The sequence below is a fragment of the Halictus rubicundus genome, chromosome 14 (assembly GCF_050948215.1).
Source record: "Halictus rubicundus isolate RS-2024b chromosome 14, iyHalRubi1_principal, whole genome shotgun sequence".
Classification (NCBI taxonomy): Eukaryota; Metazoa; Arthropoda; class Insecta; order Hymenoptera; family Halictidae; genus Halictus; species Halictus rubicundus.
Genome location: NC_135162.1, coordinates 4,419,421 through 4,444,164, shown reverse-complemented (window position 1 = coordinate 4,444,164; position 24,744 = coordinate 4,419,421). Strand labels below are relative to the sequence as shown.

Genomic DNA, 24,744 nt, shown 5'->3' with positions numbered 1-24,744 from the left:
TGGTGTTAACGCAGCGAGCAGCAATCCGAACGGCAGAAACGCGCCGATTAAGTGCAGGATCTTTCTCCAAGGAGAAACTCTGCAAATTAACGCGGATTAATGCCGGCAATTAAGCTGTTAATTTGAAGGGTATTTTTCGAGATCAACGTGCAGAAAATTGGCGATATTTAGTGCTTTGTCGTGACCAAGAGCGGGGAGCAATTACCGGCAAAACATGCCGTTTTCGTTTCGTAGTTAGGTACTTTCTACCGACTGTTTTTTCTACTTGGGCTTGAAAATGTCCGCAAAAGAAAGTTCTTTTCCGTGGCTTTCAAAACGCACCGGAGTATATACAGGGTGTCTCACCTAACTCGAGGATCTGAAATATCTCGCTTGTTTTTTACAGAAGGAAATATTAATTGGTTCAGAGGGACAAATATTATGATAGGCAAACAAATTTGGACAATGTTATATTTTTTCATATTTCAAGGTCATCGAAGTTTTCTTTAAATAGAATGATATATTTTTATTGTCGCTATATGATAACCGAGGTCAAGACGAATCCAACGACCTGTAATATTATGACCTCCGCGTGAACTTGAGTACGAAAAATTTGTATGTTATCACCAACGATTCCACACCATACATTTACACTCCATGGATGCTGGCTTACAACTTGTCGAAGCCATTTCGGGTTTTCAGTGCACCTATAATGGATATTATGTGTATTCAGTTGTCTATGGTTAGAAAAAGTAGCTTCGTCAGTAAAGAGAACGCCATAAAAGAAATGTTCATTTCTTTGTATTTGCTTCAATGCCCATGTACAAAAAGCAACAGGATTCTCAAAGTCGTTGCCATGAAGCTCCTGATGTAAGGAAATATGGTATGGATGAAATTTATGAGGTTGCAATATTCGGCACACACTTGCTTTGGAAATGCCTAAAGAACGCCCAATTTTGCGACAGCTTGTAGCAGGATCAATATTGACTGTAGCCAATACAAAAGTTTCGGCATCTTCTACAGTAGCAGGCTTTGATCGTTTTCTTTTCAGTGATTGTTTTACAAAACAATTGAACTGTGCGGTCAAAACTTTATCGAGAAGGATGATTTCTCTCAGGGTATCTTTCTGCGTACAGTTGAGCTGCTTGTACTGAGTTACTTTTAGCCTCACCATAAACTAAAATCATTTCTATCTTATTTCTCATTTCTTTCTATTTATTGCAAGCGTGTGTACAGTCGAGGTTCAAGAACATTTCTAGAAAACCCTAGGGGGATCATGTAATCATTATATCACTATTTACATCAAGTGCCTTACTTTTATGAATTTATCGTGCTCAAGGTCACGTGACGGTCATGATATTACAGGTCGTTGGATTCGTCTTGACCTCTGCTATCATATAGCGACAATAAAAACATGTCATTCCAGTTAAACAAAACTTCGATGACCTTGAGATCTCAAGAAATACAACCTTGAACAAATTGTTTTACCTATGGTAAAAAACAAGTGAGATATTTTAGATGGTTGAATTAGGTGAGACACCCTGTAGATTTCGGGGGCATAATTATGCAGGGTGTCCCACATAAATGGGAACACCTAAATATCTTTCGTATTTACAGTCCTATCAGAAAGCTTCAGAGGACAAAGTGACACTATTGCAGGGGGCAATTGTAATGGTGAAGAAAAAAATTTTTTATGTCGTCTTTTTAATGAAATTTCAAGGTCACCGATGTTTTTTTAAATGGAATAGTATATTTTTTTACGATAGCATGATAGCCAATAAAAAACTGAATTTAGTGGATACCACCTTTTTGACCTTGAAATGACCTTGAGATAAACCCACAACGCCAGAGGATATGCGGCAAAGGATTACTGCAGCATGTGCTTCAATTACGTCTCAGGAAATCAAAAATGCCTACAGATCATTTATTAAGAGATTGCAACATTGCATAAATGAGGATGGTCAACATTTCGAACATTTATTATGATATGTAAAGGTCAACCCGACATAAACAACGCGCAATCTTTGCTGAAACACGTAAGTTTTAAACTTCCACATTTCATCCGCTTCAACATGATTATTCTTGCTCAAGGTCATTTCAAGGTCCAAAAGGGTGGTATCCACTAAATTCAGTTTCTTATTGTCTATCAAGCTATCGTAATAAAAATATACTATTCCATTTAAAAAAAAACATCGGTGACCTTGAAATTTCATTAAAAAACACGACATAAAAAATTTTTTTCTTATTGCTCCCTGCAATATTGTCACTTTGTCCTCTGAAGTTTTCTGATAGGACTGTAAATACGAAAGACATTTAGATGTTCCCATTTATGTGGGACACCCTGTAGAATTCGAAAGACCTACTAATACCTTCTTCTAGCGGGGTACATCATGTGATCGTCGTTCAGGAACTCGATCTGATGGTAGCCGACTCCCGGTTGGTAGAACGTGTAAGGGAACTTCCTGGTCCTCAGAAAGGTCGACTCCTGGACGAAGACGACCCCGTCGTTTGGTTTCTTCAGCGTGGTGGCATCCTGAAGTTCTGGCCGATGGATCTGGTGCTCGGGCAACGCTCCAAAATAAGGCAGCCTCGCGGGTTCCACGCTCGAATAGCTGCTCCCTAACTCATACTTTTGCGGATCCATCTGAAACTTGGACGGTTTGCCAAAGACGACGGCCACATCCTGCACGGGAGCTGGTTTCTCTAAGCTCTGTAGAACCTGCTGACCCATCAGATGGTCGGCCGAATATTGTGCGCCATTGTTTTCCACGACCGGATGAACGAACTGATGTTGAACGGGTTGCTCCTTGTAGACGTAATGAACTCGCGGAACCTCCACCGTGTCATCTTGGAATTTCACGTAGTTGTTGTGCAGCACCGGTTCGACCTTCTTCTCGTCGGTGGATCCGGAGAAAGCCTCGAACAAATTCTGATGATTCTGATAATGATGACGATGATGAAGGTTTGCGTGGCCAGTTTGAATCGGTTGGTCGACCGGCTCGTACAGCAATTGATAGTTGTTTGGTGGCTGCTGGTAGGAGCCGGGGTCGACTTCGTTCACGAACTTGATGTGCTGCACGTTGTTGAACAGATTCGCGCTCGCTCTTGGTTCCGTGATCTCTCCTAGATGAGTGCTCGGCGTGAACTGTCGGGAGATGTTTTTCTCTTCGGGGATCACGATTTTGAATTGTCCGGGAGTGCTATCGGTGACCGAGGAGACGGTCGTCGTCGCAGATCGCACGGAAAACTCGTTTTCGCTCGACGACTCCTCGAAGAAGTCTTCCATTTTGCTGTCCAGATTCGCCGTTCGGTGTTTCGGCTCGTTTCGGTACTCTTTCTGGTCTCCTGCGAGAATCAAGGTTCTGGTTAGCAACAGGTACAACGGGAACAGTGTCACAGCGTTGAATCGGAGAGCCATCTTGCTGGATGGAGTCTAGCTTCGATGTGAAACGACGAGAACAAACGAAGACCATTGCGGTCCGACCGTTGAACTGAACTGCTCGTTTGCCTGTTCGAAGGGGCTTTATCTCGCGCCAGGTATTTTAAAAAGCGTGAACGCGAGAGCGATTTCGTCTCGTTAATCGCTAGACTCACTCCAATTGTTGTTGACAAAGTGCCTGTTTAGTTCCACCAGCTGCCGGACTCGAACCTGAGGTAACAGTTTATGGTCCTGCGTGTCCTAGTGACTCAGTATCGAGACGTCTTCTAGAATAACAACGGGCCAGACAATTATTCTTTCACTTTTGCGGCGTCGCAATTAAAAGAAAAATGCTATTTCAAATATATGTATTTTTCTCAGAAGAAAACTTTTACTAACGACACGCACACAGTGTCTTCGTACAACTCTTTCCTCCTTGTACTTTGGATGCCGTGTCAGGACAATTAACAATACCCTTTGCGCCGTTCCTGCTAGAGAAGTTATCGAACGATTGACCCTTAAGCGGTGCTAAAATTCAGTATAAATTTTTCTTGATACAGTCAATTCTCGATATATGTCGCCGAGGCCTGGATGATAAATGTCGCGGAATTATCCCCTCTACCGCGGGGTATACCCCGTGATTGGCCGAGATGCTCGAGGGAACTTGGTCCCCGAGTAGTGTGACATGGGTCGGGTATATCGGTGTGAGACTACTAATGCAATAACAAAACTTCTTTATTTTTTCTTATTTTTTATGGTACTTTCACCAACGTATTCGTGGCATTTTTCTAATGAAAATGATACGAAATATGATATAATTCCGATGATGAAAAACGACATGCACGATAGACGACATCAAAACCCATGTTGCTGACATATATCGAGAATTCACTGTTTCTTTAAATGTATCGTTTAAGGGGGGAACCTTGTGTAAAATGAAATTTATTGCAATTTTTTGCAATTTTTTTGTTTAAATCGATAGGAAATTTTCTCAGGAATACGATAAAAATAGTTAGAAAATGATCAGAGATGTTCTTGTACGTTATTTTCAAAATAAAGCACAGGTAGTCAGGCTCTCGTCGGAAAGGCTCGTGCTTCTCAAAAAGCAGAAAAAAACGGCAGAAGTACAACGTTTTGAGGAAGAAAAAGATCTGTTCTATTCTGCCTGAAATCGCAAATTAGCAAAAAACCGCGGTAAGTTAAAATGAATTAAGATTTTTCACGATTTTTCTGTTCAATTCAAACTTTAAACGCATTTTTCTCGAAACGCAAAATTTCGCACGCCGTGCATCGTAGCTCAAAAACTGATTACTCAATCTTCATGAAACTTGGTATACATATTCTACAAATCATTGGCCACAACATGACGAGCCACAATTTTTTAATTTTTTATTTAGAACATTGTTATCAACAATTTTTCATTTCGCACGGCGTGCAATGCAGCTCAAAAATTGATTACTGGATCTTTATGAAACTTGGTATACATATTCTATAAATAATTGGCCACGACATGACAAGCTTTTTAATTTTTTATTTAAAACATTATCATTAACCATTTTTCATAACAGAAAATACGTTTGTTTTCAAAACTTCACCATTTTTGCAATTTTGCAAATTTTGATAAAAGAGAATCTCATGTTGTGCGTTTTTGTATAAACTAACAATTCCGTTTTGATTTTTTTTGTGTATTGTACGCTGCGCGGCGTATTTCCGGGATGACATTTTCAAGCCGCCATTGCACCAGTGATATTAACGATTAAAATGTATAAAAAATATTTTTGTTTACATTATAACGTTAACACACTATCGGCGGGAAGGGTTTTAATACCTTTTCCACAGACTGGCGCCAATCGGCGGGTCGGGTATTAATACCTTTTATGTATTAACACTTTGAACGCCAAACTAGAAACCCCAAAAATTCCATAAAATCAAAGTGTTATTTAATGAAATAAAAGTTGCAAAAAATTAAATGTACGATACTGAGTAATCCTCCAACTTTCTTATATGTTACAGATCCTAATTAAGTTTAGTACAATGAATATATCAACGTAAAAATTCATTTTAAAACCTGCACAAATAATTCCGTCAGCCACATATGGCTGACGTGGCGTTCAACGTGTTAATGATGCCTATTTTTCAAATTTCATTGAAATCCTAAGTTGTGAAGATATTACATGTTTTTTAAAAAGTGCACTTTTTTCATACGTCACTGATTTTCGCCCGCTAGACGTGCGAGTCAAGCTCATGGTGTTACCCGCCGATAGAGTGTTAATAAATGGCACCTCAAATTTTAAATCAATCTACACATTACATTTTTCAAAATAAAATTCTTGAAAAGCAGGCCATTTACACAAGAATCCTCCCTTAAGACTAAACAATGTCCAAATGTTCCAAAGAAGTTACAGCACCGAATGTTGGTGTAGAGAAATTTGTTTCGGGTCGCGAAAGACCCCAGTGTAAACCAGTTGAGGCTTAAGTGGACCAGTATTATTTTTTTTTGCAGCATTGGAATTTTAATATAGAAGCAGTGAAAGGGTTAACGGCGGCAGTTTATAATTCGATCACGAGGGAGGAGAGTATGCGAGATTGCGTTTTCCCTGGAAATTTCACTAAATGATCGGTCGTTTGGTGTTCAACAGAGCGACGTGATTGTCAGCGAGTTGTCAGCGGTGACGTGCTTCGGAGTGATTTGGCCGAGGTCGGAACGAAAGTGGCCGGAAAAGCCTGGGAAGAAAGGATAACTACGAGAGGAGATAGCCTAGATGTCGGATGGGATATTCACGCATCGACAACCAGTTTCCAAGGAAAGTCCACGCGATAATAATGGAACGTTTTTACTGTCAGAAACACATTTAACGTGCGAACGTCCCATAAGCGCCGATCCGACGTTTATGCTGGCATGCCGTCCGGTCCCCGCGAGAGGTTTCTGGGACGCTTTTCACGTTCGAAAAAAATCTACCGTTTCTCGGTAGACACCAAGCCGATTCGCACTTTCTCTGTTGATCATTTTCCTGAACAGCGTAGACGAGCTGCGACTTCGTCAAGCTTCGGTAAACCTATCGCTCGAAGAACCAGACGAAGAAGTGACTGTTCGCTTCCCAGAATCGTCGTCCCAGTGACTGACCATATTCCGGTATCCGGGCAGTAATACAAATTTCATTTATCTTTTACCTTACCTGTTAGTATAATTAAAAACAAAAATTAGTAGCATAAAGTAGAAACACTCATTAATATAAATTAAAATAATCACTTTATAAAATTACAAATTATCAGTTAGAAATTATTATTTTGAAACATGTGTCATATCTGTAACAAATCTTGAACAATTTCTTAAGCTTATACTAAGAAATCTCGCCAATTTATTAAGGGAATGTTTCACTACATCTGATATTTTATGTTACGAAAATGCATTAATGTAATAATATATACCTTAATATGTAAATCAATTATTCGAACGTGCAAGAAAATTAATTTTTTTACTACAAAATTATAAGATTTACATATCGGGACAACAGTTTCCTCAATGGGACCGTTATGTGATAACAATAATTGACCGATCAGCACGTGGCTTCACGTAGCATAGGTGAGTTTTCTTTTAGAAATATTGACGATTGAATTATGTTATACAGGATAGTGCGCCTAAATAAAGCCACCTAAATATCTCCTTTATTTTTGATGACATAACAAATGTTTTTCATGCAATATAAATGGTGTCACAAGGTGAATGCTATGCAAATGTTATTCGATTCTCAAGGTCGTTTTTTCTGGATTTTTCGAGGAAATCGACACTTTTTTTCTTATAAATGCATATTTTTTCCTTGTATATTCTAGTTGACATTAAAACGCGTTCGGATATATTAATAATATGATCTTGAAGTAACTTCCAACTATTACAATTGAAATTATATACGATATTCATTTTCATCGATATCACTGACATCAGTAGCGGTCACAGATTTATCACTGATATGGTCACAGTTTTAGTTTACTTATGCTTTTTCATGTCAATATTACCATTTTCGCGAAAGGTTTTCACAACTTCTGCATATGTACGACGCGATGGAAAATTGCGGTCGGGAAATTTTTGTCTGTAAATTCCAAAACCATATCAATTCTCTCTTGCTTCAAGAAACTTATCATATCAGTTTATCATTACACTGAGGAAATATTTCAAAGTGATAATTTCCTCTAGATGTTTGTAGAGTACATTGTATTTACTTTGTTGTCCACATGTTCTCGTTCGTCGCTGCCAAGGTCGATTATATTAATGGAAATGAAATTCGTATCAAATTTCAACTTTGGAAGTCAGAGTTCATTACAAGGTCATGTTACTAATATCTTTGAATGCGTTTTAATGTCAACTAGAATATACAAGGAAAAAATATGTATTTATAAGAAAAAAAGTGTCGATTACCTCGAAAAATCTGAAAAAAACGACCTTGAGAAAAAAATAACATTTGTATAGCATTCAACTCGTGACACCATTTACATTGCATGAAAAATATTTGTTATGTCATAAAAAATGAAGAAGATATTAAGGTAGCTACATTTAAGTGGACCACTCTGTATAGTAAATTATAATAAATAGTGTCTATTTCTGACATCTGTGTATTCGTGAAATAAGTATATGTACAATATTTTGTACATAACCTTCAAATTGTTGATTCATATAAAATTAAACTTTATCCTTTTCCTTGTATAAATTAAGCATGGCAGAAACGAAAATACAAAAATAGACACAGGACCAATTAAAACAATCTTTTGAAGCTGTATCGGAAGAGATAACACGTGATGTTGTACATATTATGTGTTCGGTTAATGGGACAATGTAATTCAGATACTGAGACATAAACCTAACCTAAAAAGGTTGTCCGGTACCTGGGACATTGCACCTTTTCGTATAATCGTTAAAATAGATACGCCTAACATGATTTAGAGATTTGACTGTCGTAACTTTCAGTAATTATATTCGTATTAGCTTCCAAATTAAACAAGACTTGTTTAATTTTATGTTGGTTTTACACGTTAAATAAAGAAATACCGTACCGCTATTCCTTAAGCGTCCGGACATTGGGACGTTTAACTTATAGATGACTGGGAAATCATGGAGCAATCAGGGGACTCAGAAGTCAGAGTTTCGAGAAGATGGCGTCCCTTGTCCCCTTTAGGGCCAAGGGTGGTCACGTGACTTTTTCAAAATCAGCAGTATAGATAAGAAAACTCATCCAATGGCATAAAAATGCTTCGATTCCACGGAATGCACATCGTCAAATTTTTGCCTACTTCTAATACTTATATTACCAAATATCTGCATAATCTCGTCAGCTCATGACCAGCGCGCGCTAGATTGAACCTTCCTCTTTCGAATGAGCCCTTTCCCAGCGAAAAATATACTCATATAAGGACGATAGGTTGAAGCACGTAAAACTATTTTTCGCCTAATTTTGTCGGTAACGTAGTCACTCTACCTTATCGTGAATTACGAAGTCTTGGCTCTTAGCAAGTGCTTTTGCTTTAAAATTAAAAATTCGCTTTCACGCTTGAGAATTAATTTATGTGCTGAACAGTTTGCGCTTAATAAGGTTCAAGCATTGCGACATCGCGACGGCGAATAATTTGAAGCGGTACTGCAGGAGATTTTTGGATATGTTTGTGCATGCGTTTAGTAAAGGCCAATATTTACCCAGGCATCGATGGCAGGATAGTAACAGACGAGGAAAAGAAGCCAGATAGGATTTCCACGAAGGACACGCAGAAACGAAGGAAAAATGCGTTTGTTACGGCTTCGCGGAATGCGAGCGAAGAGCGGAAAGGGGTGAAAAGACTTTCTAAGGCGAGTTTTATCAAGGAGCGGCGAGAGTCTGACCCTATTTCACGGTGAGGTCAAGACAGACGAAGGAAACTGGATGACGGCTGGCGCATTAGATGCAAGATAATGCCTTTGTACAGGCTCGAACCGAAAAGTCGTTGTACTGGTTTGGTTTCAAGTTCAGGATACAAAGTATGCCTAACCGGAACGAAACAAGGAAAAATACACAACCGACTCGACGTTGCAAGGCGCTTATAATTCAATCATTTTATTATATTCTTCGTGAGAACTCGTTCGACCGAATTCTCGATCGATCTAACGTCGACAGACGTTTCATAACCGTTTCGCGAGAAGATGGCCGATGATCGTTTCGGCTAGCTGACAATGAAAGTAGATGTCCCCTACGCTCGACAGTCGGTCGGTCGGCTCTTTCGTTTTTTTCGTTGACGTACTCGTATTCGCGGTTATCTGCGCCTCGAACGACCCAATTCCGGATTCGAGTAGGCCAGCCGACCGCAACGACAGACCGGAATCGGAAGAGAAAAATTCCTGTCGATGCAGAAACACCGGAAGCCGTCCCTACGAACCAGAAAATCAGCCCAGCACGATCGTTCTACGATCCTTCGGTGCGAAGCTACAACAGTTTATAAATAAACCATTTTTCCGACGAAACGATGCAACTTTGCACGCCATTGCATATAATATAAAGAAGAAACAATTATTTTGTATTATACACTACTACTACTACTACTACTACTACTACTACTACTACTACTACGACTATTATTATTATTATTATTATTATTATTATTATTATTATTATTATTATTATTATTATTATTATTATTATTATTATTATTATTATTATTATTAACCCTTCGCACTCGAGGCCATTTTATTTCCAAAACGAAACATTTCTTCCGACCTAGAATATTTGCCTTCTATATATTTTTTTTCATGCTATACATACGAAAATGGTGCAATTCACTCGTACAATACTGAAGTGTTTAGTAATTTATTAAATACAAACAAATTTAATAATGCGAAAAATATTTTGAATAATAATACAGCAATTTTTAGTGGCACCTTACAGTCACCACTCGAGTGCGAAGGGTTAATATTATTATTATATAAAGTATTTAGAATTCTATTTCATTATGAAACGTATTCAAAGATATGCTCACTACGTCAAATATAAACATTAGTGGGCTTTTCATGAAGAACATTCCTCATGAAAACAGGCAAAAATGTATCAGCAACGGTAAGGTTTAGGACAAATACACTTCAGTACTTTTATAGTCAGAATACGCCAATCTATCGAAATCGAGCATATAAAATTGGACATTCCGTTTAAGGAAACAAAATTGTCCTCTATATCCTCTCTACGCCTCCACTTGCAAAAATATCATTTGTACCATATTATGTAGTTTCTTAACACTAGATTTACGGGACCCGTCAAAATGACGGATTCTAATATTTTTAATTCACGAATATTGAGATTGCAAACATGGATCCATGAAGAATTGTTTAACAAATTGATTTCTCTAGGTATATATCATTTAAAAAATGGCTACAGATTTTGATAGATATATTCATGTTATTTTTATAAGGAAATGTAAAATAGTCATTGTTAGTGCTCCGTAAACCTAGTGTTAAACCCTACAACTACAAGATTTTCCCGTATTGTTTGAAATAACGAAGATATTCAAATGGACAGACTTCCTGGGACACACTGTATATACAGGGTGGGGCAATAAGTTTGTCCACCTTGAATATTTCCGTTACTTGGAACAATATGAAAAAATTATATGTACAAAAGTTGCATGACATGGAGGGGAAAATATTGTGACGTAAATGCTTTTTATGATTTCTTTAACGGAAAGACATACCTTTTGTATCACGAATAGGTAAAGTATCAAATTCTGTGTAAAAATATATTGACCTTCATACGTCCTAAACCTAATAGTTAACGATTCATGGTACAAAATATAGGTCTATTCATTTAAAGAAATCAAGGTGACCTTGAAATCTCCGAAACGCCTTCGCGCATATAAAAAGTGTTTACATCGTAATATTTCCCCGTCTATACCATGCAACTTTTGTATCAATTTTACATATTATTACATGTAACAGGAAACAAATAAATTAATCAGGTATTTTTCGAAATTTTGTAGAATCTAAGGATAGTGAAAAATCGGCATTGGGCAACGTTGCCGAAGAATCGATGTCATCGTGTCCGTCCACAGTTTCATGGTACACGATTCCGTGTTGGTCGGCAATTTTCTCGCAAAAAGCGTCGATTGGTGGAAAGAGAACCGAGTCAATACCGCGATAAAAATCGGAACGGATACTGTAACAGAGGAACGCAGCCTAGTTTGTCGAGGATGGCAAAAATGAGGGATCGGTGAAAATCCGGCCCACGGGTCGGAAGCTGCTCGTAAAACGGAAACGTTAGTTTCACTCGCAAACGAGCAACCATCTCGACGGTTAGGCCTCCGCGCGGAAAAAAAAATTCGCCATGGGTTTCTCGGCCGAGAAAGCGCGAAAATCGTGGCAACGATCGAACAACAATCCCCGTGTGGTGGTCGAATCGTGCCACCTACAACGAGAACAGGGTCGAATCGATGATTTATCGGCCATAAAGAACCTAACTCGATTCTTAAGGGGGGAACCTTGTGTAAAATGAAAATTTTTAGTATGTTTTTTTTTTTTTTTGTTTAAATCGATAGGAAATTTCCTCAGGAATACGATCAAATAAGTTAGAAAGTGGTCAGAGATGTTCTTGTATCTTATTTTCAAAATCAAGTGAACGGTTGTATTGAGCGGAGCGGCTCAGGTAGTCGAGCTCTCGTCGGAAAGGCTCGTGCTTTTCGAAAAGTAGAAAAAACGGCTGAAGTGCAACTTTTTGAGGAAGTGCAAGATCTGTTCTATGGCCCTGGAATCCCAGATTGGCAAAAAACCACGGTAAGTTAAAATAAATTAACATTTCTTCACGATTTTTCTGTTATTCAAACTTTAAACGCATTTAAATTACTCGATCTTTATGAAACTTGATATATATATATTCTATAAATAATTGGCCACAACATGACGAGCTCCGATTTTTTAATTTTTAATTTAAAACATTGTTAATGACAATTTTTCATAACAGAAAATCCGAATTTTTTTCCAAACTTCGCCATTCTTGCAATTTTGCGAATTTTAATAAAAGAAGAATGTCGTGTTGTGCGTATTTGCTTAAACTAACGATTCCATTTTGATTTTTTTGTTTCAGATCATTTTTGTGCACTGTACGCTGCACGGCGCATTTCCGGGATGCCATTTTCAAGCTGACATTGCACCATTGATATTAACGATTAAAATTTGTAAAAAATATTTTGGTTTACATTAAAACGTTAATAAGTGATACCGCAAATTTTAAATCAATCTACGTATTACATTTTCCAAAAAAAATTCTTGAAAAACAGGCCATTTACACAAGGTCCCCCCCCCCCCTTAAGATTAAACAATGCCCAAATATTCTAAGGAAGTTACAGTACCGAAAGTTAGTGTTGAAAAATTTGTTTTGGGTCGCGAAAGACCCCAGTATGAACCAGTTGAGGCTGTCATCGAATTTTGCCTGCACAAATTTTTAGAATGACCGAATTGGATGCAGGATTTTGAATGTTTGTTATGTTTTTCGTTGGGAGGAGATCATACAGGGTGTCCGAAAAATGTATAGACAGGCCCTCGAAAGTTTTCGAACGCCCTCTAAAACAGTATAACTTTTTTAAATTCAATCAAACGACCTGACTTTTTTTTAACAATTATAAGAATTGATTTTTCAAATGATCTACAAAAAAGATTTTGAAAAAATTGCAATTGGTAGGAATTACATGAAAAAATAAAAACGGCACTTTTTACAACATTTTTATTTGAGCCTGTAATGAAAATTTAACATATCCGTTTTGTAGATCTTTGAAATCGATTAATATACACAGGAGTCACAAATAGTTAAAAGCGGTGAAAATCACTTTCTGCTTAAAATCCACAGAATCTAACATCTTTCAATGCGTGCCGTTTTTATCTGCTTCAACCGATTTCGATGAAATTTTCAGTATGCGTGTAACTAACATAGATCTACAAAACTCATATTTAAAATTTTCAATACAGAGTCAAATAACAAAGTTCTGGAAAGTGCCTTTTTTATTTGCTCTTATAATTCCTAGCAATTGCAATTTTTCAAAATCTTTTTCTCACGTCATTCTGTAAACCAATTCTTCTAATTGTTAAAAGAAAATCAGGTCGTTTGGTCCAATTTAAAAAAAAGTTGTACTGTTTCAAAGGGCGTTCGAACACTTTCGTGTCGACGAAGCTCATCGTTACAATCGACAGACGATTTTCCTCCTCGTAGACGATGTAAAAGTTAAAAACTACTTTTGCTTCGATGCATCGGAAGCTTAGAGAGAGAGAGAGTGGATCCTTCGAACGATGAAATTCGATTCAAAAACACCCTCGATACTTGCAACACTGCGGCTGATAACTTATTTCCAAAAACAAAAAGATACTTTCAGACCTGTGTTCAATTAAATTTTAATCTTGTAGCCTGCGGTTGAGTTTAACGAGGCCTGGCTGTTCGCATTAGCTTAATTAAGGTGTCCAGAGTTTCACCTATATTTCCCGTGCGAAGAAAGTAGAAGGAAGACGGAGTATACTTTACATACAAAGACAGCAAAGAGCTACGAGCGGACAGATTTTTCTCCGGGGGAAGTCCGAAGGTTTTGAGGAATTAGGAGCGACTCGGTGACGATGAGTGACACTCCGAATCGCAACAAGAAAGACCAGCGGGTAAAGCAGCCAGTGATTGTCCACGCCGGTGCAATTAGTGCGTGACGAATCCAGACTTTTTCATAACGCTTCACACCTGCGGAGGCGCTCGCCAGGCGAAAAACGCATTTCCATTCCGTTGAAATTCCTTCGGATGTCGCCGAGTAATCGTTTGCGCTCGATAATCGATACGGAATCGTCGTGAAAATTCAATCGATAGATCTTCCAATGCTTTCGGGATGATAACAACGATATTTTCTTTGTTTTATCAAACTTTGGTGTTTTAACTGTATTATTAATTTCCTTTAAACCGAAATAAAATTCTATTTTGTTTTAGATATTGTTTTTTTGTTTGTTGATGTATATCCTTTGGAGAAAACATAGAGATACAATAAATATCTTTCCTTTTGTATGATATCCTGAATAATGAAGAATTTCTGATCATTATAATCACAAAATAAATTGTAGTGGAAGAGGTTAACGTAGATAATAGTCAATTTGTTGCTGAATGAATTAGTAGCCGAACAACTTTCATAAAATGACGATACAAATTTATTTTTATATAAAAAATACTGCGATGATCTCTCCTCGATTGTTATTGTTAATATAGTTGACCCCTTGCCCTACAATATCGAGTCAGACTCGTGATGAAGATTCTGAACAAAGTCTAATAAACTATGTATGTTATTAATTTCCTTTAAACCGAAATAAAGTACTATTTTGTTGTAGTTGATATGTATCCTTTCGAGAAAATTTAGACATACAATAAATATAAGCTATCTTTTTTTTTTAATATTCTGAACAATTTCTAATCATTATAATCTCAAAATAAATAGTAGTGCAACGAGTTAAAGCTGAATCGATCTAATAGTGAGATATACAGGGTGTTTCGTAAATGGTGGGCAAAATTTTAGGAATAGATTCCTAACGCTTAGAGAAGAACAAAAAGTTATATCAACATAGATCCAGGAAAGATTAGTTTCTGAGTTATTCAAGTTTTCGTGCCACAATTCTCGTCACATCGTCCTAACACTAAACCCACCACCACCGGTCAAAATGGCCGGTTCCAGACTTTTTATTTCACAATTATTGAAATAGTAAAAATTATTTCATAAGAAATGATTGTATAGATATCTTTAGTAGAGCATACATTACAGTAGGAGCCGCACAAAGTCTAAATAAAATCAATCTTGTCATTTTTATAAGGAAACGTGTGCCACTTACTTTTAACCTCTTAACACTAGATTTACGCGACCCGTCAAAATGACGGATTCTGATAATCTTAATTTACGAATATTGAGATTGTAAAGATGCATCCATGAGGAATTATTTAACAAATTGATTTCTTTGGATATACATTATTACAAAAGATGGCCACAAACTTTGATAGACACAATCATGTTATTTTTGTAAAGTAATGTAAAATAGTAATTTTTAGTGCCCCGTAAACCTAGTGTTAAGCACGGCGCGCTTGTCCGCAACTCAATTTCACAGAAGCCACTATAGTGGCGTACAGTGCTTAAGAGGTTAAAAGTATCAACAATGTTTTTGAAGTAATCGCCGGTCTACGTTTACGTTATCTAGGTGTATTATTCTTGTTTACAATTTATACTTTATTTGGGAGCGTGTTCGAAGCTCAATGAGACGACGAGCTGAGTTCTTGTACTGAGACAGAAGGTAGACATATTGAAAATTTCCTCTAAGACAATGTGACGAGAATTGTGACACGAAAACTTTAATAGCTCAGAAACTAATCATTTCCGGACCTATGTAAACCCTTTGCACTCGAAGCTATTGATCCAGAAAATTTGGAATATTTCCATTCTATATAATTTGAGAAGGTTTTGAATCATTTTTATTGGCGCCTCAGAGTCGCCATTCGAGTGCAAAAGGTTAATATAACTTTTTTGTCTTCTCTAAGCACTAGGAATCTATTCTTAAAGTTTTGCCCACGATTGACGAAACACCCTGTATACCTCACTATCAGATCGATTCAGCTTTAACACTAGGTTTACGGGACCCGTCAAAATGACGGGTTCTAATATTTTTAATTTACGATTATTGAGATTGCGAAGATCCATCTACGTGGAATTACTCAACAAACTTATTTCCTTAGGTATATATTATTTAAAAAATGGCTGAGAACTTGGATAGACACATTCTTCTTATTTTTATAAAGTAATGTAAAATACTCGCTTTTAATGCTCCGTGAACCTAGTGTTAACCCTTAGCACTCGACTGGCGACTGTAAGGTGCCACTAAAAATTGCTGTATCATTATTCAAAATATTTTTTACATTATTAAATTTGCTTGTATTTAATAAATTACTAAACATTTCGGTATAGTACGAGTAAGTTGCACCATTTTCGTATGTATAACATGAAAAATATATATATAAAGAACGGCAATATTCTACGTCGGAAGAAATGTTTCGTTTTGGAGTTGAAATAGCTCCGAGTGCAAAGGGTTAAAACACCAAGGTTTGCTAGAACGAATTTGTCTTTTGCCCACCATTTACGAAACACCCTGTATAAGATCAGCCATACAAATTATCGATTGAAATTCATGAATACCGAACGAACTGTGCGGATCTCGAAACGTGAAGGACAGAAAAGAATTTGGAACATTCGATTGACTGGGATCTCGACGATCGCAGGATTACTCGAAAATGAGTTACGGTGTTAGGGAGAACGGGAGGACCGAGAACCGGTAAAACGTAGGATCGCTCGGTCTTTGTCACGATCTAGATGTACCGATCCAGATCTTGGGTGGCCGCGAGCCGCGTCGATTGTCTCATCGGATCCTCCCGCTGTCGGAACAATTATCAGCGAAGCCAGCTGGAAGAATAGAGCGAGCAGATCCCAAGATAGGAGAGAAGGATGACTGTGGTAGATTGTGTCCGTTCTCCAGGTGACCAGGTGCGCGAGGAGCGTCGACCGGCTGCACTGGCTTGCTCCGAGCGAGACACAAAATGGACCAAGTCACCATGAAGTGGGGACTTGGATTAAAAGCAAACGAGGGCAACGTCTCGGCGACAGAGCCATCTCGGACCTTGAAGAGTCGAGGTCGAACGGAAACACGCACTCGTTCCACACCGGTGCCGTACGCCGTCCGTTCCGTGATCCTCGGAAACGGGATCTCCGACGCGATCCTGATTCTGATTCTGATCCTGATCGCGAGCCCGATCAACGATCGTTACCGCGTTGTGCGATCGACAGTCGGCGTTGGACCGAGCCAGGAAGTTCGACGATCATCAACGACACGGTCAGTGCTGCACAGTGGTCATTCAAACTCGAAAACATGGACGTACGCCGACAGCCATAAGTATTCCGACACTTGAATCTTTCCTAAGCATTGTCGATTTTCAACGCGTACAATTTTATCCATTTTATTCGTGTCGTCGCTTTATAGTTTCAACGGATATTTTCATACCTCGAAATGTAAATTCGATCTGTGAAACGTGTTTAGAAATCTAATTTCACGGTAAAATTCATGCTTGAAAATCAATTGTCCGAATACGGCCATTTTATCCATTTATATGTACACAGAAACATTTATTTTACGCAACCGAGCCTCTCTTGTAATTTCTACGACAATCAGAGTGTCGTTTCGTTGGAAAAATTTGACTATGCTGGCAGTGGCGGCTCAAGTCCAGTGGAGGCCCCAAGCGGTACAAATTTTGGGGCCCTGAAACTCAAGTTAGAAATAAACGTTGCAAGAAAACTCTCATAAACTTATTAACAAAAAAGAAAGGGGGCCGCTTAGTCCACTTACCCGCCACTGTATGCTGGTAGCATTACTTGTTTCTGAAAGAATATCATGAATTTACTTTTATACTGAATAATAAGCTAGGAAAAGGGGCATTCGTTCCCGAAAGAAAAAGATCTACAGTGGATTCTCGATATATGTCAACAACACGGGTCTTGCAAGCGTCGTGTATCGTCCAGGAGACATGTTACCGTGTTATGTTTAGTCTCGAGCTTCGTGGTGGTGGGGATAATTCCGCGACATTTATCATCCAGGCCTTGGCGACATATACGGAGAAATCACTGTAGCACGTTAACGAATCCGGGTCGAGACAGTCTTCCGGTTCGGAACGTGCGAGCGATGAAGGTGAAAAAGTGAAAAGAACCGGAAATGATCGAGAGCGCAAGCGTTTCTATTCAGCGTTACTCTCCGGTTCCAGATGCTGCCGAGAGGAGCGATCTGCCTGCTCCTGGTGACCTTGACCCTGAACGGGAGCCAATGCGCTACCAGATACTTCGTTAAGATGAGGACGAACGCGTCCGATCTGTTCAGGACGAGAATGGACAACGTGAGGGCTCCCGAGGACTCGTTACCGGCTCGATCGAGTCCGTTGCGCGGCATCCGGGTCGAAGACGAGAGGAGGACGAAGGACATCAAGCTCGAGGACGAACAGAAGAACTTGTTCGAAACTTCCACGTTCAATCCGGACATGTTGAACAAGTTCCTCGAGGAGTACGTGAGCAAGATCAAGGGGAGCACCGAGAAGTACCCGAAGTATCCGTTCAGGGTCGTGAAGCCCGCAGAGCCTCTGCTCCTGGAAGTGGACGAGTCGACGACGCAATCGACCAGTGCCACTCACGAACACGAAACCAACTATGACGCGAACGTGGAGAACACCACGTCGGCCGAAGACGCGGTAAGCTGTTCGCTGGACATTGCTGAAACGAGGCGAGGTCGTTTACAAAAAATTACCAAGAATTTTCGTAACTTTGAATTCGGTTTCAGCTGAGCCAAGCGTTGAACGACACCCTGAAGAGGAACAAGTTCTACGGCGCGAACTCGTACGAAGATCGAAACGGCTGGGTCACGCTGGAAGCGATCCCCTGGTCGAAAAGCAAAATCTCAAAATGGCAGGCGACTGCCACCACGCAACGTCCCTGGCCGGAAGCGAAGCCATGGGAGAAGCCTGGCATGGGAAAACCGTGGGCCTCCGACTATGCTGTTAGGCCGATCTACGAAAATAATAAGCCATGGTAATTGGCCAATTGTTACCGAACTGCAAGTGAAACTTTCTCTCTTTACCTTAGCCTCTTAAGCACGGCGCGCTCGTCCGCGACACTCTCTCGCAGTATGGCGCACACTGGTGCCAAACGGCCAAAAAACGGCAAAAAATCAGTAAAAACGAAACTATCCAACGAATTTGTTTGAAAATTTGTGGAGAGATTGCCACAGGTACATCGCTTATTTGGCAAAAAATTTTTGTAAAAAGTTGTTAACGTTAAGTAATATGGGCTAATCGGAAATCTCTGTTTTCTGCCCATTTTTTATTTATGGAAGCATACAACAAATCCTTTAATAGATTTTGGTCTGGAACTAATAGTTTTGGCAAGGTGTAATATTGATCTAACTTTGTGCAAAAAATCATGAGACCCTTCGAGACCCTTTCGCCACAATTTAAGTTTAAATGTCAACTTTCAGAATTTCCAAGAGTGAATCGTGCGGAAGTTACGATTATTTGATGTTCCAGGTGAAATTTTTTAGGAATATTTCTAAATAATAAAGAAAAATGTGAAGTGCATATGATTTATTAATTTTTTATGTATAAAAAAATATTTAATAACAATTTTTTTTATCTTACATAAATTATTTTTATAGCGTTCATTGGAGCACTACCAAAAAATACCTGTCGCATCTTTGCGACAGTGGTCCAGTGAACGAAAACTTTGTTTATTTAACATAAAAAATTGTTATTAAATGTTTTTTTATATGTATGAATGTCACATTTTTTTTTTATTATCTGATATGTATCTCTTAAAAATTTCACCTGAAACATCAAATAATCGTGACTTCCGCGCGATTCATTCTTGGAAATTCCGAAAGTTGATATTTAAACTTAAATTGCGGCGAAAGCATCTCGAAGTATCTCATGAAATTTTGCACAAAGCTAGATCAATATTATAACTTGCCAAAACGATTAGTTCCAGATCGAAGCTATTCAAAGGATTTTTTATATTCCTCCATAAATAATAAATGAGCGTAACGCAAAGGGGCTTCAGGTTAGTCCATATTACTTAATGTTAAACAACTTTTTTTGGAAAATTTTTTTTGCCAGTTAATAGTTGAAGCCATTTGCAATAACCCATATGATTTGTAGACCCCTAAGTATTCAATTATGGGCGGAGTAATTACATAACTATCGCACTGAAAACTGATGAATTCCCAGGAGCGAGGAAATGGTTATTTACCATGCGTATATCTCCGTAAAAAATTTTTTTTCAAAAATCTGACTTTGGCACATCATGCACGCACTATTAGGCTATACAAAAATAATTTTTTTTATAAAAATCGAAAATTTATAAAATGGATTTTTTGCCGCTTTGGCACCACTGTGTGGCGCGCTGTGGTTCGTATCGTTCAAACTGATGCTTTCCACGGAAACCACTATAGTGGTGTACAGTACTTACGAGGTCAATCTTCGGATTGTTCGAGTCTCCGACGAAATTTTACAAATTCCAACTGCAACATCGTGAAACGCTTGGATCTATCTGCGTTCGAGCTTCAGTCCCGTTGACCTAACTAATTGTAATTCCAGGTACCAGGAGAAGCCTACCGAGATACCATGGCAGAAGCTGACCTCTCGACCTACCTACTATTCGGACAAGAACGAGGAGAACCAGGCGCAGAAATGGCCCCCGGAAAGGCCATCTTGGAACAAGTACACGGACCGTCCGAACAGCGACATAATCACCGACAATCGGCCAGCGAATTTTCCCAGCACCTGGAATAGACCTCCACAGCCTACGAAGCCGAGTTATCAGTTCATAGACCGGTACACCGATAAGAATCAAGCCGAGGAGAACAACGATTGGCATGATTTCCCACCGAATCGCTACGAGGACCGTCCTCGACCTACCACCGAGAGGCCTGGCTTCTCCCAGTACCAGTACGTGAACAATCATCCACAGAGCTACCCTGGGAACAGCGACGGCCAGTGGGTTCTGTTGTCGACCAACAGAGGCTACTCGAAGTCCAGACAGAGATCCATCAAGATCGATTCGTCACCGTCCGCGAACGGCACGAAGATCGTCGGAGGGGTGAAAGAGGATCAGGATCCGGCTATCGCTGTGATGACGTCGAAGAGACAGGTTAGGCTAGATCTTGAAGATTTTTTGAACATACCGAGCCCCTTCAGCTAATCCTCGGCAGAACACTCAGATTTATTAAAAAAAAAAAAGAAAACAATTCTGCGCAAAAGTTTGTGGTTCGGTTTCTTCGATATTAAAGTACGACAAAGGCACGAACTTTTGCAGGGACCTACTGAATCTATAACTTGTTAGTTGTGGTTAGACTGCGGAAGTTTATGCACGATAAATATGCAAAATTCATACGACATTTATGCACGAAAAACATGCAAAAATATGCAAATATGATCGAAACATATGCAAATTTTTCCGATATTAATTATATATTACATCAAGTGTTTGGTACAATATTGAGTATCAACAGACAAAATTACAATCATTTTTTCTAAATTTGGTGGCGTCAATTGATGGCGTTTGTCGATCAAAATTAATTTATACGCCGAAAATGACCGCTCCACATCACACGACGTTATCGGTGCATATTTAAAGTTACTTATACTGTGTTGTGGCGTACATATTGGATCTTGTACAAATTCTCCGCATAAAATTCGTACAATGCTGCCCATGTTGCTTGACCACTATTTTTTGTGTGTATGGAAGTATTAATATGTTGAATTAATTGCGATTTTCTATCGCACTTTATACTTTTATTGCACATTCCACAGTAAATATTATTTTCATTATTTTCGTCAATAATGAAATTGGGATCGCCTTCGATCCAGCTTTTCATCAGTAAAACCCTACTTTTCCGAACTTTCGGCATTTTAATAATGATCGCACGCACTCTCACAAAATTCGCCTTACCACTTCGAGTATCAAACTGAACTGTTCGAATTCTAAATACCAACAGCTACACGTGTTCTTAGAGCTGATTCAGTAAGCAATATAATGTCGGAACATCATAACTTGTTGAGGCTTCTTCAGTATTATATCGGCGTATCACTATTATCGACGCTATTCGGTTATGATACGAGTGCTTGTTAATAGATTACATAAATTTAACAAGATAAATGATTCATATGAGCATGAGATATGCATATACACGGAAAATAATATGTTTTAGGTATTTCTCGTTGAAAAACATATGCAACAATATATTGCATATGTTTCTCAAGAGAAATATGCAAAACATATGCATTATGCAAAAAGTGCAAAATAAAACACATATTTTTAGAATCCTCTAATCGCAAAACATATTTCCGTTTAAGTCCCATTGCTTTATCAGTTTTCTATATAAATATGCATTTGCATAAACATCCGCAGTCTAGTTATGGTGCAAGTTATCGCTAGACTGCGGATCTTTATGCGATTATGGTTACCGAAAAATGTCAAAAAACGCCAGGATATAAAATTCGACAGAATTTCTTCAGACTCTCTTCAAATTCGTCTACAAAAATTTCAAATTGCATAAACAGCCGCATTCCAGTTATCACATTTTTGTGAAATTTTTCTGCACGCACGTTCGTCATCTAAAGGATTCTTGATGATCGGCGTCACGATAAAAACCCGCGCCCGTTTACGCAATAATTCCGCCGTAATTGCCGAGTCCTAGTCGACGTTCATTCGTTTCTTTGTGACGACCGTAACGCGTTTGTTAAAAAGCGATCTCTTATTACGCAACTGGGACGGGATCCATCGCGACGACCTGGAAAAATCTGTATCGTGTTAGAGTACTCGTTTCGTGATGGGATCGATACGGTGTGTTGGAACGGTTTCTGGAAATGGCGGTCGCTTGATGAGATATCGTTTACCTAGGTCAGGCTGACGGTGTTACCGTCAATCAACGGTACGAACACTACCACATCTCACGGAGGTCTGCTGGAAGTGGAGAAGACGTTCAAGAGCGTGGACCAGAGCCGAAAGGAGTACGAGTTGGAGAGACAGACCTTGCCCGCTATCCTGAAGAAGAGGCCGATCAGAAATACGCTCGGCAATCAGCCTTCTAACTCTGCTGTCCTGGCTGCCGTCGGAGCAGGTCTGTTTATTCCCGTTTATTTATAATTGGATCCTATGGAAGTTAAATAATTGGAGATTTAAAACAGCAGGAACATTACAAAGATTAGGCGGTATCGTAATTGTCAATTTTTGTTTTTCAATCCGCTAACATTCGCTGTCTATTTATAAATTTTGTCAAGTGATCGTCATAAATGCGGAAAGAGATTCAGAGTTTTCTGCTTTGCAGGGATATTACCGGCGACAATGGCGATGATGATACCAATGATACTCGGACGCCGAAGGAGGGACCTCGCTTCTCCCGATCCGGGGCCGCTCGATCATCCTGATTCGATCATGAACATTCTCACGAACAGACGAGTCCAGGGAACGAGGTTGAGATAGGGGAAGAGAATCAACAAGAAAAGAGAAAGTCACCGATAAAGGGGAAGACGAACGATCTCATAGTTCAGCTATGACTGCGAAGCTGCTAATTAATTTTCCCGAGAGGTTAGAGGAACGACTTTCAACGCTAGATTGCCGGATGAGAAAGAAGGTGTCTGGTCAGTTACTGATTCCCTCTGACAGATTGGTGGTATTGTTTGATAATGAGGGTGATCGGATACCTACCTTCATAAGTCTATTAAAACCCAAGGTATTTTTAAAAAATGAGTTTTTCCATACTTAAAGCAATAATATCGCAAATGAGTCAAATTGACTCACTCCGGCAATCTAGCGTTAACACGAACAACGTTTAAAAGCGGCAGTACATTTTTAAAAAGAGAGGCATGCGTCACCGAGAGACCCCGGAACCATAAGTCCCTAATTCATCATTCAGCTGAACTTTAAAAAGTGAAACCGCCTCGAGGGATCCTACGAAAAAGTATCCTACTCGTTCATTCTAAAGTAGTTCAATAAGCTAGTGGTTAAGAAAACTGCGAATGCGTTACTCGCGAGCATGTTCTAGCGGGAAATGGAGGACGAGCTGCGACACGGATCTATCGACTTCACATAGTATGTTAATCTTTGTTACTCGTTACAAAATGTAAAATTAATATTTATCGAAGAAGGATGATACGAGAGAGCGAAGCAAACTAGAAATTACATTATGTATCTACGTCGGTATATCGTACGGAAGCATATTTATTTATTTATTTATTTATTTAATATATTAATTTATAACATATTTTACAATGTTTCGTATATGTCGTCGTTCGCTTACATACTGAATAAAAGGTATAAACACCGGAACAACAGATGTCGAAGGTATATGGAAACAACTTTGATGATGAAATAGAACTTTTCGCCAGAAGTTTTTCAAAAACCCTATCCGGTCGACCGTAGTTTTTCGAAAAGCTTGCGTAGAACGCGTGCAGCCTCGACCAGGCCGCATCGTGTCGCGTCCCATGCGAGAAATCCTATTCCATGATATCCGTTTTAAAGCTAGTCGTTCGCATTCTGTTCTAGGAACGTCCATTTTCTTTTAACCGATTCCTTCCCCCTCCGAAGACGCGTGTTCCTTCGATCGTCTGCTTTTGTCGCGGAGGGAACGTTTCGAGAGCAGTTCAAAAGAGAGCGATAACAACGAAAACCGACGTCCTTGACAACTACAAAATGGAGGGGAGACGTCCTTTCGCACAGAAGGGGCCACCTAACACGCGATAGAAAAAGTATTTACTAATCGAGATAAT

General features: G+C 39.0%; 1 protein-coding gene across 2 annotated transcripts; it reads left to right on the top strand.

The window, feature by feature from the left end:
- The first annotated feature begins 18,198 nt into the window (after positions 1-18,198).
- LOC143360921 (uncharacterized) lies at positions 18,199-24,595 on the top strand. Of its 2 annotated transcripts, none has more exons than XM_076800118.1 (5): positions 18,199-18,675; positions 18,765-19,012; positions 20,572-21,124; positions 22,877-23,096; positions 23,304-24,595. In XM_076800118.1, the coding sequence occupies exons 1-5, from the start codon at positions 18,199-18,201 to the stop codon at positions 23,456-23,458; spliced, it is 1,653 nt and encodes a 550-aa protein (XP_076656233.1). In that variant the 3' UTR covers positions 23,459-24,595. The 2 variants fall into 2 exon arrangements, with proteins under 2 accessions (XP_076656233.1, XP_076656234.1); XM_076800119.1 differs by having other exon boundaries at positions 18,258-18,675; positions 22,882-23,096; positions 23,304-23,446.
- The last annotated feature ends 149 nt before the right edge of the window (positions 24,596-24,744 follow it).